Genomic DNA, 14,236 nt, shown 5'->3' with positions numbered 1-14,236 from the left:
AACCCACGAACGGAATGATGGATGTCTTTCAGCCGTCTCCGCTCATAACCTCTCCGTATTGGGTCTAGAGTGCCGCGATCAGATAATAAGAAAAATGCAGCCGCTGAGGTGAAAAAAAATTGAGAGCCTTATAAACGAGCATCGGACATCGAAAAAGTTCACTATCTAAAACATCAGCTTGCAACAAAAATGGCCGACATCGATGTGGACAACGCTTCTTTGGAGCAGTTGAGAGACGTTTTGTGCAACAAGTCTGGAGACGTTGTTCTTGCCAACCGTTTCAGAGCTCTTTTCAACTTGAAGAACATCGGTGCAGACTCTGAGGATAAGGAGACCGTTCACAAGGCTATCGACTACATTGCCGACTGTTTCAATGATGACTCCGAGTTGCTCAAGCACGAGGTCGCTTACGTCTTGGGTCAGATTAGAGACATCTACGCTAACAAGCACTTGAAGGCTGTGTTGGCTGACACCAACCAGCAGGTCATGGTTAGACACGAAGCTGCCGAGGCCATGGGTGCTATCGGTAACGAGGAGGTTTTGGAGATGTTGGAGGACTACTACAAGAACGACCCCTCTGTGGAGATCAGAGAGACTTGTGAACTTGCTATTGACAGAATCAAGTGGGAGAACTCCGAGAAGGCCAAGGCCGAGAACCTTGAGAAGTCCGCCTTCACCTCGATCGACCCTGCTCCTCCTTTGGCCACTGACCAGGAAGCCAAGGTTGAGAAGTTGCAGAAGCTCTTGAACGACCAGGACAAGTCTTTGTTCGAGAGATACAGAGCCATGTTCAGATTGAGAGACTTGGGTACGGATGAAGCTGCTCTTGCCTTGGCTACCGGTTTCGACGACCCATCTGCTTTGTTCAGACACGAGATTGCCTACGTTTTCGGTCAGTTGTGTAACCCTGTCACTGTTCCTTCATTGATCAAGGTGTTGAAGGACCTGAAGGAGGCTGGTATGGTCAGACACGAGGCTGCCGAGGCTCTTGGCTCGATTGCCACTGACGAGTGTTTGCCTGTTCTTAAGTCGTTCCTCAACGACGAGGAGAAGGTTGTCAGAGACAGCGCTATTGTCGCTCTAGACATGTACGAGTATGAGAACTCCAACGAGTTGGAGTACACCACGGTCAAGACGTAACTGGGAAGGAATCAACGTAATGTGTATTAAAAGATAAACTGTTAAATGTATGCCAGAAGTAAATATGCTAGTTGTTGGTCCTGAAACGGTAACCACAGTTGGTACAGGTGTAGAAGACAGTTGCACCCTCATCGGCAGAACGCAACTGAAGCGTGTGGTATTGCATCTCCTCGTGGCCACACTTGACACACTTCTCTTTGATAGTAGCACCTTCGTCGAGCTCTTCGCTGTTCAACGACGTCTTCACCACAGACTTCTTCATTCTGAGTGCGGATGGGAAAGCATCCTCAGACGACTTGGTCACCACCTTAAGGTTTGCAAACTTCTTCGAGGGGTAGGATCTTTTACAGACACCGCAGTCCAAGGTAGGAGCTGCTGACACGGAGTCTAGCAAATTTCCACAGTCCACGCAGAATATAAGAGAGCCAACCACGGACATGGTGATGTATTCTAAATCTCATCGCAGCTTTTTTCAACCTCATCACTCTGCGCACACTGCACATCGAGCATACCTACTGATCCACATTATCTCTAGCGCACAACTACATTAGCTAAAATGAGACAGAAAAGGGCCAAGAGTTACAAGAAGCAGATGAATGTGTATCTTCACACGTTCAAGTTCAGAGAACCTTTCCAGACTATCGTGGATGACGAAATCGTCTTGACCTGCGATAAGGCTTCCTTCAACTTGCCCAAGGGCCTCACCAGAACCATCCAGGCTGAGCTGAAGCCCATGATAACCCAGTGTTGCATGCAAGCGTTATATTTGACAAACAACCAGCCTGCTATTGACTTGGCCAAGTCGTTTGAGAGAAGAAGGTGCAACCACTTTGGTAATCCAAAGCCTCCAGCCGAATGCATCGAGTCGATTGTCAACATCGACGGAGAGAATAAGCACAGATACGTTGTGGCTACGCAGAATACGAAATTGAGAAAAACTCTTCGAGGGGTGCCGGGTGTACCACTTATTTTCATGAACCGTTCGGTGATGGTGATGGAGCCTGCTTCAGATGCCACCATGAGAGCTGCTACACTTAGTGAGAACGCTAAGCTCACAGCAGGTCTTAACGACACCAAGATCGGCTACATCAAGAAGGAAGAGGAAGCTGAGGAGGAGCAGCCACAGAAGAAGAAGAGAAAGGGTCCCAAGGAACCAAATCCACTCAGCATGAAGAAAAAGAAGAGCGGTCCAAAGGAGACAGTGGAACCAGAAAGTGAAAAGCCTAAGAAGAAGAGAGCTAGACGTCATAAAAAGAGCACAGAGGAGTCTAATGGCGATGCCAATGACTCGCCACAGGAAAATGGCAACGATGCCCAATAACCTTGTATATTAACCAAATGCATTTACATCAAATGAGACCCAGGCCGCTTATGTAGTTTGTAGAATCTCGAAGGAATTATCTCCGTTCGATTCCTCAACCTTTGGGGTGGAGTGACCTGGACTGCTAGAGCTGTTGTTCATGACATTGTTGTTGTCTACCTTCAACACCTCTGTGATATCGTCATCAACCAAACACATCTTGCAGTCGAACGCTATGAGCTTCTCACGAAGCATGCTTTTAAAGGTTTTCAGTAACATGTACAAATTGTCTTCCTTCTCCTTGTCCATCTCGCGGAGCGAGGGAGAAAAGAAGACGAAGGTAGATTCTTTCATACACTTGACGTCAAACTCCTCATAACCTTTGTTGGTCAGCAATATTTCACCGACCGCCTTTCTGACAGATGCCTCATTGACACCGAAAAATGTATCTCTGATTAAGAGAGCGTTGCAGAGCTTTTCGTCTAGCTGTGTGAGTTTGAGCTCTTCAAGCTGGATCCTCTTGAGCTCTATTTCATGTTCCTTCTCTATGGTTTGATGGATCGTCATCTTCGGAACCTCTGTTCTCTCTGTAATTACAATGAACACTGCCCTATTGGGTTCCTTATCTTGTGACTCCGTGTAAAGCTTGAACGTAGTTGCGAGCTCTTTGATGAAGTCTCTTTGGGGCTTCATCATTGGTTGGAAGTGGTGAGTATTTTTAGTAGGTGCACCAGCTGCTTTCAAATCTTGATAGTCACTGATGAAATCTCTCATAACAGCCTCCATTTTCAGACACCAGTTCTTCTGTCTTTTGTAGACACTGAGAATCAGCTCAGGGTATGGATTCTCAAAGACTTGTGGCGAAACATTAAAGATTTGGCGTAACTCCTCCTCTCGCTTGGCATGAGCACAACCATCATTGCACTCTAATATGGTACCAATTCTAGTCTCCTTGGCTGATGAGGCTCCACATGGAACTTCCCTAGTTAATCTGCCACACAAGCAGCTGATTTCGACCGGTTGATTACAGACAAAGCTATCACAAGGGGAGGCAAAAGCGTGGTGACACTTGCGAACACAAATATGAGGACATGTCTTTCTAACCTTACGGCAGAAAGATTGGCAAGATGCAACCTCGGCATGATTACCCTCGGTGCAATCTTTTGAACAAGCTCTGTTGCAAGGATGCCCGCATTCCTTCTTGACAGTGCAGATTTTGCCGCATGAGACACCATTGATAGAGCACATCACATTCTTGATCTCTTTGTCGCCACAATTACATTTCTTTGTGACAAGCGTGGTGCACTTTGGACATCTGTCATCATCGGTGTGGCACCAATGCGGCTCTTGTGGATGACCGCATGGCTTCTCACGGATACACTGTTCGTGGCATTCCAATTTCGTTCCACATCTTACTGGAGCAGGGATGACCGTCTTGCCGCAATGACACACCAAATCATCGTTGGAAGATTCGTAGCACACGCCACAAGGACCGCTATGACACAAGGCTTCACAACGATGCTGCCCACATGACTTCAATTGGTTGCATGTTCTTGTACAGATGTGAACTGGTTCCATGGTGAGTACCTGGTCCTCGAAGTTCGTTCTGGTCTTGTTTCTAATCTGCTTCTTCACTTCACGCTCTCTCTTGAGTGCAACTTGCTCAAACGGACAGCACCTCTCTCTGTGAACATGATGACGGCAACTGAGAGGAGCTGAACATTTCCTGAGACAGCGGGGCTTGAAGCCTTGCTGAAGAGCCTTGCAAGGAACAATAAACGAGTTGGCCTCACACTCACACTTCGTCTCTATCAAGTTGAAACACTCACAAGGACCTTCGTGGCACTGAGCAAGACAGGTACATCCACATCTGAGTTTCTTTCCACACACGTTCTCACAAGCAGGCATAGGATCGGTACACTTTGTACGCTTTAAAGAGTCGAATGGAGTCTTGCCACAGTAGCAGCTGTTCACGACATCTGTAGCAAACTTACAGTGTGGCTTCTCCTTGGCCAAAGGCTGGCAGTCGAGCTCCTCAAAATGCTCGTCACAGTCGTAGTATTGAATCGTGACGTTCTTGCATTTCGTTCCACCAATGAACTTCTCGTTATCCTTGAAGCTAATTTCAGGACGGAAGTCCTTGCACTGAATTGACTTCGTGTTCTGTCCACAGTAGCACGATACGTCAATCTTTGTCTTGCAAGGACCACAGAACCCTGAATGACAATTGCCCTTGGAACAAGCATGGCCTAGCATACAAACTTTTGTTTCACAAGCATCTTCACATTGCCATCCCATCTTGTATGGTGTCACCAAGCAAGGAAGCTGCTGCTTATGCTTACCACATTTGCAGTTCATCAAAGGGCCCATGGCACCACACTCAGGATGCTTTCCTGGATGGCACACAGAGGAACAAGAATGGACACAGTGTGGATATTTTTTGTTGCAAGGGTTCCCACAGCTAAAAGGAATCAAGCTGTCTGCTGTGGGATTATTGACTCTTCCACACCAACATGTGAACGAAGACGGAAGCTTCTTCTGTTCAAAGCTGCACGCCGGGCATCTCCAGGTCTTCTGTTCGGTTGTAGACGATCCTCTCTGTGCCCAATCACGGATACAGTCAAGATCGTATACTCTGTAGCAGTTTCGGCAGTTCCAGACTTTCAGATGTCTATCGATCTCACAAGTACAGACCAAGCAGACATAGGTGCCTTCGTCAATTTCCTGGACAATTGTCGAGGCTAACGATTCATCGTGTTGCTCGACTTCGTAATCTTCAGGATCTGACTCTGAATCCTCCTCGAGAGCTTCACTAGCTGAAAATCCATCGCTATCGCTCTGGTCATCGGACGCTTCCCCAGCTTTGAGTTCCAGGGTCGCTATCGACGACAGGGAGGTTCCTTGGCCTAATACACTAGGTAGTGATGTTTCACTATTCGGCTTCTCTTTTTCTCGCTCTTTACTCGAACACATCGTGAAGAGATGGAAGTGGAATCTCGGGCTTTTTCACTGTGCGGAAGCCCGATCTGTGAGTGATAATGAGTAATGGTGAGGGATGCATGTAACCTAAAATAAGAAGATAGGGCAAAGATACATGGCAAAGGATCCATTTGTATTTGCTTCGATATTGTTGAAAATTGACATTATTGGATTAAATATGCTCATTTAGTATTCTTGCTAGTCATCGGTGTTCGCAAAATGGTTGCAAAATCGAGTGCGGTCTCCATATTGTTCTCTTCGCTAAATATCCATTAATATAATAAACAACACCAACGACTTTTTTTTTAATCGAAATTATTTAAAGGTGATTTACTACCTCGCTATTGTCCCCACGTGAGGTTACGCCAAAATTCCACCGCTTAGCAATAGATATGTACGAGTCAGGCAGCCTCGCTAAATGAGACATCAGACTCAAAGGTACCCAGATAAGCAGATGCATAGCGGACTTTTTACACTGACACATTAATTACCAAAAAAGGTGCTTCTTCTACGAAGATACAGCTGCGGTAACATTATCATCAATTAAACATGCAATATAGTAGTAAAGGAGTGTGTTTAGTTGGCACGGATACTCTTCCTCTTGAAGAAGTTCATTACTTTGCGGGCTGCACTGGCTTCCTTGCCTCTAACATAGGTGCCGTTGGCGGGGCCCGATGATGATTTTCTTGAGTGGTTAGACCTTCCTGAAGAACCAGATCCAATTCGCTTCTCTTTGGCGGCACTGGAGTGATTGGCAACGTTAGCGTCGTTTAAAGGCTCTAAAATTTTACGACCGTTGTTCGTTGGTGTGCTCGGCCTATTGTCGACCTGGGTTGAGGACTCATTAAATGAGCTGTAGAAGGATATTAAGCTGAATCTGTTCCTCTTTTTTGTATCTTTCAAAGCGGTATTATCGTTTGTCTCTCCCCTTCTAGGATACCCGCTACTTTCTTTTGCGACGGGAGCATTTTCGTCGTTGGTTACCTCACCAAGTTGGTCCTTCTTATCAATGTCTTCCTGTGTGATAGTGCTTTCTGTACCAGCAGCTTTCTCCGTCTCATCTCCAACAGCAACAGGCGAATCAGTTTGCGTGTCAAATGTTGGCAGCTGATTAATTTGTGGTGTTTGATGCGACGGTTGAAGTTCCGTCTCTAGCTTGGGGATCAGCGAGGACGAGAATTTATGAGCACTATCGGAGAAGTTTGATTTTGTTGGCAGCTCACTGAGTTCAAGTTGTTCCATTTTATCTTCAAGGTAGCTCAAGACCGAATTGCGTTTGTTTTCATGAGAATTCAAATCTTTCGTGAGAACACCGTTGACATTAATAGCCGTGACGACAGAGTCACGCCTACTATTGCGAGGTTTGATGGAATGATTCAGACCAGGACTGCTCTGGAATGATTCAACAGGCTCAGGAGATGGCTTGGGTGGCGAATTTGACAAGAACTGAGGCATTCCCATCTTCATATAGTCAAGCAAGTTACCGGAGATGTTTTGCCCAGACATGATTGAAGAAGACATCAGCCCTGGGTGGTAAGAAGTGGGTCTTGGCTTCTTCTCAGAGTGTGGTAGTCTGTGCACCATCTTAGCATCGTGATGCTTGTCGTTCTTGTGAGGGAATTCATTATTAGTTGGGCTCTCTGCGATTGTGGGTATAGCACCGCTGTAAGTCGAACCTCTTGTTGGTGATGGGAATTCACTGTTGTTACTGATGATGCTCAGATCTGCGTCAAAGGCCAAAGAAGCTCTCTTGGCCTCGCGCTCATTGACCATAGCTTGAAGAGCAAGGCTTGCAGTTGGGTATGTACCAGAGACTGATGCAGATTTTGAATGACCTTTGTGGAATGCAACTTTAGTGGGGGAAGTATCTCTTGTGGTACCGACGCTTCCTGAGCGATTTCTGGTTGTGGAAACTCCACTTGAACCTGAACTTGGATCATTAGGCGGCAATGCAACAATGGTGGCCAAGGACGAAGATGTAGTGGGTGGGGAGTATATGATGTTGGAGTTTGAAGTGTATGATCTTCCCTGGGCAGACTTGGCAGAGCCCAAGATCAAGGAGGAGGAGTTTGTATTCTCCGCGTACATTGTGTAACGCTTGCTTCTTCTTTGGATAGGATCAACGGTAACCTCCTTCTTCTCCGTGCTAAGCTTGTCCCATTCAGGTTGCCTGATGGAAAGTAAGCTTGCATATGGTGCCAACCAGGAATGCCGGCGGATTTCGTCCATGGTGATTCTCTTGTGTGGAGCAGGAACGATGGTTCTGCGGATCAAGTCTCTGGCCAATGGAGTGATGTATTCGGGGAACGTGAGGGGCGTTTTGTAAATGTAGTTGTATAAGCGGGTGATGTCAGTGCCGTCTTCATTTTCAGCATCGTCGTCATAGGGAAGATAGCCTGCAAGCATAGCGTAAAGGATGATTCCCATGGACCAAATGTCTACTTTGCGGCCTTCGTAGGGAGCTTGAGATAAGACCAATTCAGGAGCAGCGTAGCAAGGCGAACCGCAGGAAGTTTTCATGAAGTCGCCACGTCTCGAGCTGAAACAATTGACGAAGCCAAAGTCGGAGATAATGATGTTCTTGTGCTTGTCAAGCAAGAGGTTCTCCAACTTAAGGTCACGATGAACGTAACCTTTCGAATGCATGTAGTCGACGCCACTGACAAGTTGGGCGAAGAGCTTTCTGGCAAAGTCCTCCTTGAGGTGTTTATGCTGCAAGATGTAGTCGAACAACTCGCCGCCAGGAGCGTATTCGAGCACGATACCGATGTATTCGCCTGACTTGACGACTTCGACGAGATTGACGATGTTGGGGTGTGTGAGTTGTCTCAAGGAGTTGATTTCTCTGTATACTTTGATCTCGGATTCGGAACCTTTACGGAGGGAGTCTCTTCGAATGAGTTTCACAGCGACTTGGGAAGGATGCTGTCCATTAGTTCTCCAGCCAAGCTTGACTTTCCCAAACTCGCCTTCGCCCAAAGTGGACCCTAGAACATAGGTACCCAAGCGCATTTCTCTGTAAACCTTCTTGCCTGGAGCAGCCAGCGGGAGGGCAGCCGAGGTTGAGACGGGCCGGACAGAGCTATCGACGGCCGCCATGATGAAGGAAAAAAGTGTTTGGTAGTTTTTGGAACAAGAAGGAGGAGTAGGTGTTGATAAGGCGCAGACGTTCTGGTGTTGTTACAGCGCTATGTTATTGTGTTTAGCTTTAGCCTGAAAATGGAAGGATGTAAACAAACGCTGTGCAGAGCAGCGAACCTGACAGGCGGCTATATTGGGCAACAGACGGGATGGAGATCAACCGATTTTAACGATAATTGAAAACAAATGAAAAAACAACAAGACAGAAAAGTGGTCTTGAATTTTTCTCTTTTGGAATATGGCAAACTAAATTTGGTTTCGAACCGGCGGGGAGGGGTGTGGCAGGTCCCTGGGCGCGAAGATGCTATTCTGGTATGAAACCTATTCAGAACCTGAAAAACACGATGTGAGGTTTCAGCAAGTGGTACCACCAGCAAGCTCCAGACGGGTATTTGTTTCAGAAGAGCAAAGTGGGAGCTTTGGCGAGGCTGCAGAAAAAATGACAAAGCTAAGCGATAAAGAAAGAAGCTATGGCGTGAGTTCTTTTTGATTTTTTCCTAAAGCAGCTCGTCTGTGGAATCTATTGTTAGCCGGTTCTGTGGGGTGGAGACGGTGATTTTTTTTTTGTTTCGCTTTTGGCACTCTACCTCGAGATTTCGCTGGAGGTGTGCTGCGGGAATGTTCGATCGGGTGCGATTTGGCGCCAGGCAGCGTTACGCAAGGAATGTGGAAAAGATCAGAGGGAGAAAACACAAGAGTAGAAAAAACAAAATTTAGAGTCGCCTGTCGCCACGTTTATACCGCTCAGCGCCGCACAACTAAGGAGCTCATTCCCGCCGTTGTCAGGTCGACTCCGCAAGACTAAGAACAGATGACTATTTCGCAGCCATTGAACCAAGGTACCTCGGAGGTGCCGGCTTGGGAAAGTGCACAACAAGAAGACGCACCACACAATGCAACGAGTTGACGGTGAGTTGACGACGGCAGCACCGGGAGGTGAATGAATTTGAATGCTAACGGGTTTATCGATGGATTTTGGGTGGCTCAATTGAAGAGAAGTCACCTCCCTGATCCATTACCTCATAGTCTTATCATTCCAGCGCGGCCGCACGGGGCCCCTAAAAGGGACATTTTCTTGATCCCCTCCGCCCGGTGAGCTAAAATACCGAGTGGGGGGGTGCCATGGATCAATTGTTCGTTAAACCTTATCTGATCGGTTTGGTCAGCCATTTTCATCTTGTCTTTTTGGGAAAGTGGGCCAGCATGCCTTGAGCTTATCGCCACGGCTGAAACGGTGATTGGCTGCTAACGAATAAATGCCGATCAGCACCTGGCTTATCCGGTGGGCTTTGAATCTGGGGAATTAGTTCGGATGTGTGATCCGGGGCGTGCCTGGTAAAAGGTACATCGGGAGCATGCGGTGGGTTTCTTAGGGGGGTGCGGCCCAACAAGACATTCTGCCGCTCTTCAGTGGAAAAATGGGATCTTTAAGCTGAAATCGGGCATTGTTGGTTTTCTTGACCTGGGACTTTTGGTTTCGCAGCCAGTCAGCCTTTCAGTTGAGCTGCACGAGCCAGAATGCAACCAAGCGCAAAAATGTAGCCTATACAATTTGCTCAAATCGATTGTAGTTTCATTGATTACCTGACATGCGCAAATTACATAGAAACTGTTAATGTTTCATTGCAGCCGTTGTGCTTCACCTTTGCCAGTGCTGCACTATGAGTGCCCTACTGCACGTCTAACTACTACGCACTGGCTTCTGTTTACGCGTCGCATCAAGATCTTGTCTCCAGCAACTTCTTACCTAAATGGTCACGAGAAAGTCTAAAACACCAAAGGGTGACATCTGGCTCAACGGCTTGATCCCCACAGTCTCCAAACCCATCCCCACCAAGGAGCTCATCAACCGTCTCCTGGCGTTGGCTGACCACCTTTCAGCTTTGGATCAGGCCTCTGTTAGTCCAGAGAAATATGCTGACATAGCCAAGGATCTAGCCAACAAAAAGCTTTTAAATCACCAGAATGAAGCTGTGAAAGCCCATACGTGCTGCGCTATTGCAGATATCTTACGCATAAACGCTCCTGATGCTCCATACCTGGACGAGGAGCTCTCTAGAATCTTTAGATCGTTCTTTGCTCAGCTAGGCCATGCTTGGGACACAAATAATTCCTTTTATGCTCAACAGTCGTATGTTTTGACCCGCTTGGTCGAGGTCAGATCAATTATCTTGGTGGTGGACTTGCCTGATGCCGCAGAGCTTATCACTCTATTGTTTGATACCATGTACGAACTAGCAGCAAAAGGGTTCCCGCAGAAGCTCGAACAACTCGCTGCAGACATGCTTGCTGGAGTCATTGCAGAAGCAGAAATTATCCCTAAAAACGTCGTCTCCACAGTGTTCAAGAGCTTGACGTTTACGGGCACATCGCTCACAGGAAATGCCTCCAACATCTCCCACCCGGGCTTCACCTTCTCTGTAGCAGTGTGTGAGGGTAACATTGACAAAATGTCGAGACAGGTGGCCAAACTATTTTCCGAGATGCTTGATGAAAGCGCCACTCCTACGGCCACCACTACAACCAGCACGAACGCATCGTTCAAAACGCTAGACAAGATACATAAATGGTCAGTGCAGATTTGGAAGCATGTCCCCGAAATGCTCGGATCAATCATAGGGCTCATTGGTGATGAGCTCACGTCCGACTCTGAAAAGATCCGTGTATTGGCTACCGAAACTATCGGTGAGATATTGGCCGTTTCAGAGAACAACACATCCCACACCAATATCGACAGCAATTTGATCCATTTTTTTACCGCGCACAAAAGTACATGGTCGAGTTGGCTTAAGAAATCTGCAGACGTCTCCGCTTCTGTCCGCTGTGCCTGGGCTACACTGCTCCCTGCGATACTTGATTCACCATCCATAACAACAGAAATGGTTAACGACTTACGAGAAAATATCAAAAAGTGTTTATTGGATTCTAGTGAGAAGGTCAGATTGGCTTCATGTAAGGCAATCGAAAGCTTAGCATTTCCAATATTCACAAGTAAACTTGCAGACGAGGAGCTCCTCCAAACTTTGTTCTCCGTATTGAGAGAACGAGATGAAGAGATCAGAACCTTGGTTATAAGGTGTCTATGCTATGTCTACGATAACTTTATGAAACTGACGATGGAAGATGAAGTTGTCGACTTTGGCAGTCTAAGAGCTTCGGAAGTCAAGCGTGTTGAGCATATGTTGAGAAATGAGTTTCCAAATAAGTTCATTCAACTTAACTACATCAACCTCGTTTCCATCACAACAGTCGTCGATGTTGAGTTATTTGAGAATGTTATCCCCTTCCTGAACAATGCCACAACTCGTTGTGCTCGCCTATGCCATTTCTTTTCCACTCTAGACCAGAAGAGCAGAGAAGCATTTACTGCTGTACTTTCACGACAGAAAAAGTACTCTAGTGCGTTGACCAAATTCATAGAACTTTCCGACGAATATCATTCGAAAGAAGTGGTGGAGGATAACAAGGAGAATGCTAGCGATGGTGACGTGAAGGAAAGCAAGAGAATCACAGATGAGATACTTCGCAAGGCCGATAAGCTCTATCAGTGGTTATCAGTTATGATGCCAGAAAGCTTCAATTCTCGAGCGTGTCTTGAAAAACTTTTTCTTCTGAACAACTCCAGGCACATGAAGCTCATACTGAATTGTATTTCCAGTCATCTGGATTATAAAACTATCAAGAACTCCATAAAAGAGTTGATCGTGAGTTTGAATAATCAGAAGGCCAAGAAATCTCCCAAGGGTTCAGCCACCACAGCAGAAGTGATATCGACATTGAAGTTGCTTCTCTACAGAGCCTCGCCTATCTTTTTTAACAGAACTAACATCTCTGAGATTATGATGATCTCAAAAGATTCCCAGCATGAATTTCACTCTGTGGCTAATGAACTTCTCGAATTGGTGGCAGCATCTAATCCCGAAGTACTTCGAGACCAACTCCTGGTCATGGCGGATTTGCTTGTGACTGATGATATTTATAATCCGAAAAATCCCCTCGATTCGATTTTACGATCAATTCACCATTATCTTAAAACCTCGCCTAAGGATTTTCCGGATAGTTTGATTTTCACTGATAGATTGCTAAGATTGGCTCAAGAAGGATCGCCGGAACAGGCCAAATATTCCGTTAAGATCCTAGGCCATCACCAACAAAAGGAACACTTTCTTTCAGAAATCGTTTCCAACCTGCTTCCACTAGACCCAGAAAGCGCTCATTTCACAACCAAGCTAGCTTCCATCGCTGAAGTCAGTCTTATTGAACCTTTCGCCGTTGAAGACCATGTAGGGGACATCAACAATGTGATTACCGAGCAAGTGCTCAAGCAAAACCGTCGGCCAGAAAGTGATAATCCAGGAGTTGATTGGATCACGGACGATGACTTGAAGTTGGGTCATCAGTCATACGAGCTTCTTAATGAGAAGGTCCTTGCAATTCGCTATATTGTTAACAGGATAAGAGGCTTGTGCCGCTCGGAAACCAACAATTCTGATGCCGCCTTCGTGAAACAGTTCGAAAAGCCTATAAGGCTTCTCTCTCTCATCATCGCAACAAGTGGCGAGATTGTGAGGCAAAACGACAAGCTGAATCCAACACCAAGACTCTATCAAATGCGCTTGCGTTTGGTAGCTGGATTGGGAATACTAAAGCTAGCCAAGATCCCCGCCTTGGATGTTTTGATCGACTGCAATATTCTTAGAAAAACTGGTCGCTTGATGTATGATCTGTCAAAGCAGGTTAGAGAGAAATTCATGAGGACATTGCATAGCTGCTTGTCTAGCTTTGAAATTCCGGAGAGATTTTTATATCTCGTATTCATGATGGGCCATGAGCCGGATCCACAATTGCGTACTCGTGCGGACACATGGGTAAAATCCACGTATCAAAAACTCGATAAGAATAATGATACAACGTTCGAGCGCTCTCTTTCACGATTGATACATGGTGTTGCGCATGATGAAAAGTTTTTGAGCTATTCCGAAGGTGTTGGAGGTGACAGCACTTCCAGAGATTTCCAAGCCCTTGAATACGCTCTGAAATATCTCAACATGTATCTTTTGAACATCGCAAAAGATTCAAACATCTCACTTCTTTACTATATTGCAAGTCGTGTGAAACAATACCGGGATGCCACACTCCCCTCGAAGGAATATGAACTTGCAATGATACCTCCAGCAGCGATGAGGTTGTACAGAGTTTCAGAATTGTGCCAATTGATGATCAAAGAATACGCAGATTTAAAAAACTATACATTGCAGACCTGGCCTGGTAAGATGAAGCTTCCAGCGGATCTTTTTTCACCTATGGAGAATTTCGAGGAGGCACTGAAGGTGCTTGAAAAGCAATACATTGAGGATGACTTACAAATCCAGCTTCGTGGGAAAATGAAGGCAATTCTAGGTCGCTCGACGACTAAAAGGCCCATTGGAGTACATCCTACTCCTGCCAAAAAGCGCAAGCCCAACTCCAAAACACCCAAGCAGACCAAGAAACCCAAACAACCGAAAGAGTCTACTTCAAAGAAGGTGTCACCACCGAGAAGAAGCTCAAGAGCCACAAAGAAGGTGACATACTCTTACGGCTCTGGAAGCGAACTTAGCGAGGAAGAGATGGTCAGTGGAGATGACTACGAAAGTGATTACGATTAGAAGGATGATCATGCAAAGGTTCGTTATT

At 46.2% G+C, this 14,236-nt stretch overlaps 6 protein-coding genes across 6 annotated transcripts; 3 read left to right on the top strand and 3 right to left on the bottom strand.

Annotated features, from left to right (window-relative positions):
* Positions 1-189: 189 nt before the first annotated feature.
* On the top strand, positions 190-1,140 carry C7M61_005217 (deoxyhypusine monooxygenase; the record flags this gene model as incomplete). Its single annotated transcript, XM_024860524.1, has 1 exon — positions 190-1,140. One exon carries the CDS (start codon positions 190-192, stop codon positions 1,138-1,140), a length of 951 nt encoding a protein of 316 aa, XP_024711332.1.
* Positions 1,141-1,207: 67 nt separating this feature from the next.
* RPA12 (DNA-directed RNA polymerase I core subunit) lies at positions 1,208-1,579 on the bottom strand (the record flags this gene model as incomplete). Its single annotated transcript, XM_024860523.1, has 1 exon — positions 1,208-1,579. The coding sequence occupies one exon, from the start codon at positions 1,577-1,579 to the stop codon at positions 1,208-1,210; it is 372 nt and encodes a 123-aa protein (XP_024711331.1).
* A 117-nt stretch (positions 1,580-1,696) lies between these two features.
* On the top strand, positions 1,697-2,461 carry C7M61_005215 (rRNA-binding ribosome biosynthesis protein; the record flags this gene model as incomplete). Its single annotated transcript, XM_024860522.1, has 1 exon — positions 1,697-2,461. One exon carries the CDS (start codon positions 1,697-1,699, stop codon positions 2,459-2,461), a length of 765 nt encoding a protein of 254 aa, XP_024711330.1.
* Positions 2,462-2,509: 48 nt separating this feature from the next.
* C7M61_005214 (uncharacterized protein) lies at positions 2,510-5,413 on the bottom strand (the record flags this gene model as incomplete). Its single annotated transcript, XM_024860521.1, has 2 exons — positions 2,510-3,396; positions 3,754-5,413. 2 exons carry the CDS (start codon positions 5,411-5,413, stop codon positions 2,510-2,512), a joined length of 2,547 nt encoding a protein of 848 aa, XP_024711329.1.
* A 582-nt stretch (positions 5,414-5,995) lies between these two features.
* C7M61_005213 (protein kinase) lies at positions 5,996-8,518 on the bottom strand (the record flags this gene model as incomplete). The annotated part of the gene is made up of 1 exon (XM_024860520.1): positions 5,996-8,518. One exon carries the CDS (start codon positions 8,516-8,518, stop codon positions 5,996-5,998), a length of 2,523 nt encoding a protein of 840 aa, XP_024711328.1.
* Positions 8,519-10,311: 1,793 nt separating this feature from the next.
* PDS5 (Pds5p) lies at positions 10,312-14,208 on the top strand (the record flags this gene model as incomplete). Its single annotated transcript, XM_024860519.1, has 1 exon — positions 10,312-14,208. One exon carries the CDS (start codon positions 10,312-10,314, stop codon positions 14,206-14,208), a length of 3,897 nt encoding a protein of 1,298 aa, XP_024711327.1.
* Positions 14,209-14,236: the final 28 nt, after the last annotated feature.

This window comes from Candidozyma pseudohaemuli (assembly GCF_003013735.1).
Source record: "Candidozyma pseudohaemuli strain B12108 chromosome Unknown scaffold00023, whole genome shotgun sequence".
Lineage (NCBI taxonomy): Eukaryota > Fungi > Ascomycota > Pichiomycetes > Serinales > Metschnikowiaceae > Candidozyma > Candidozyma pseudohaemuli.
Note: the sequence above shows the minus strand (reverse complement) of the source record. Positions and strands in the feature narration are given on the sequence as shown.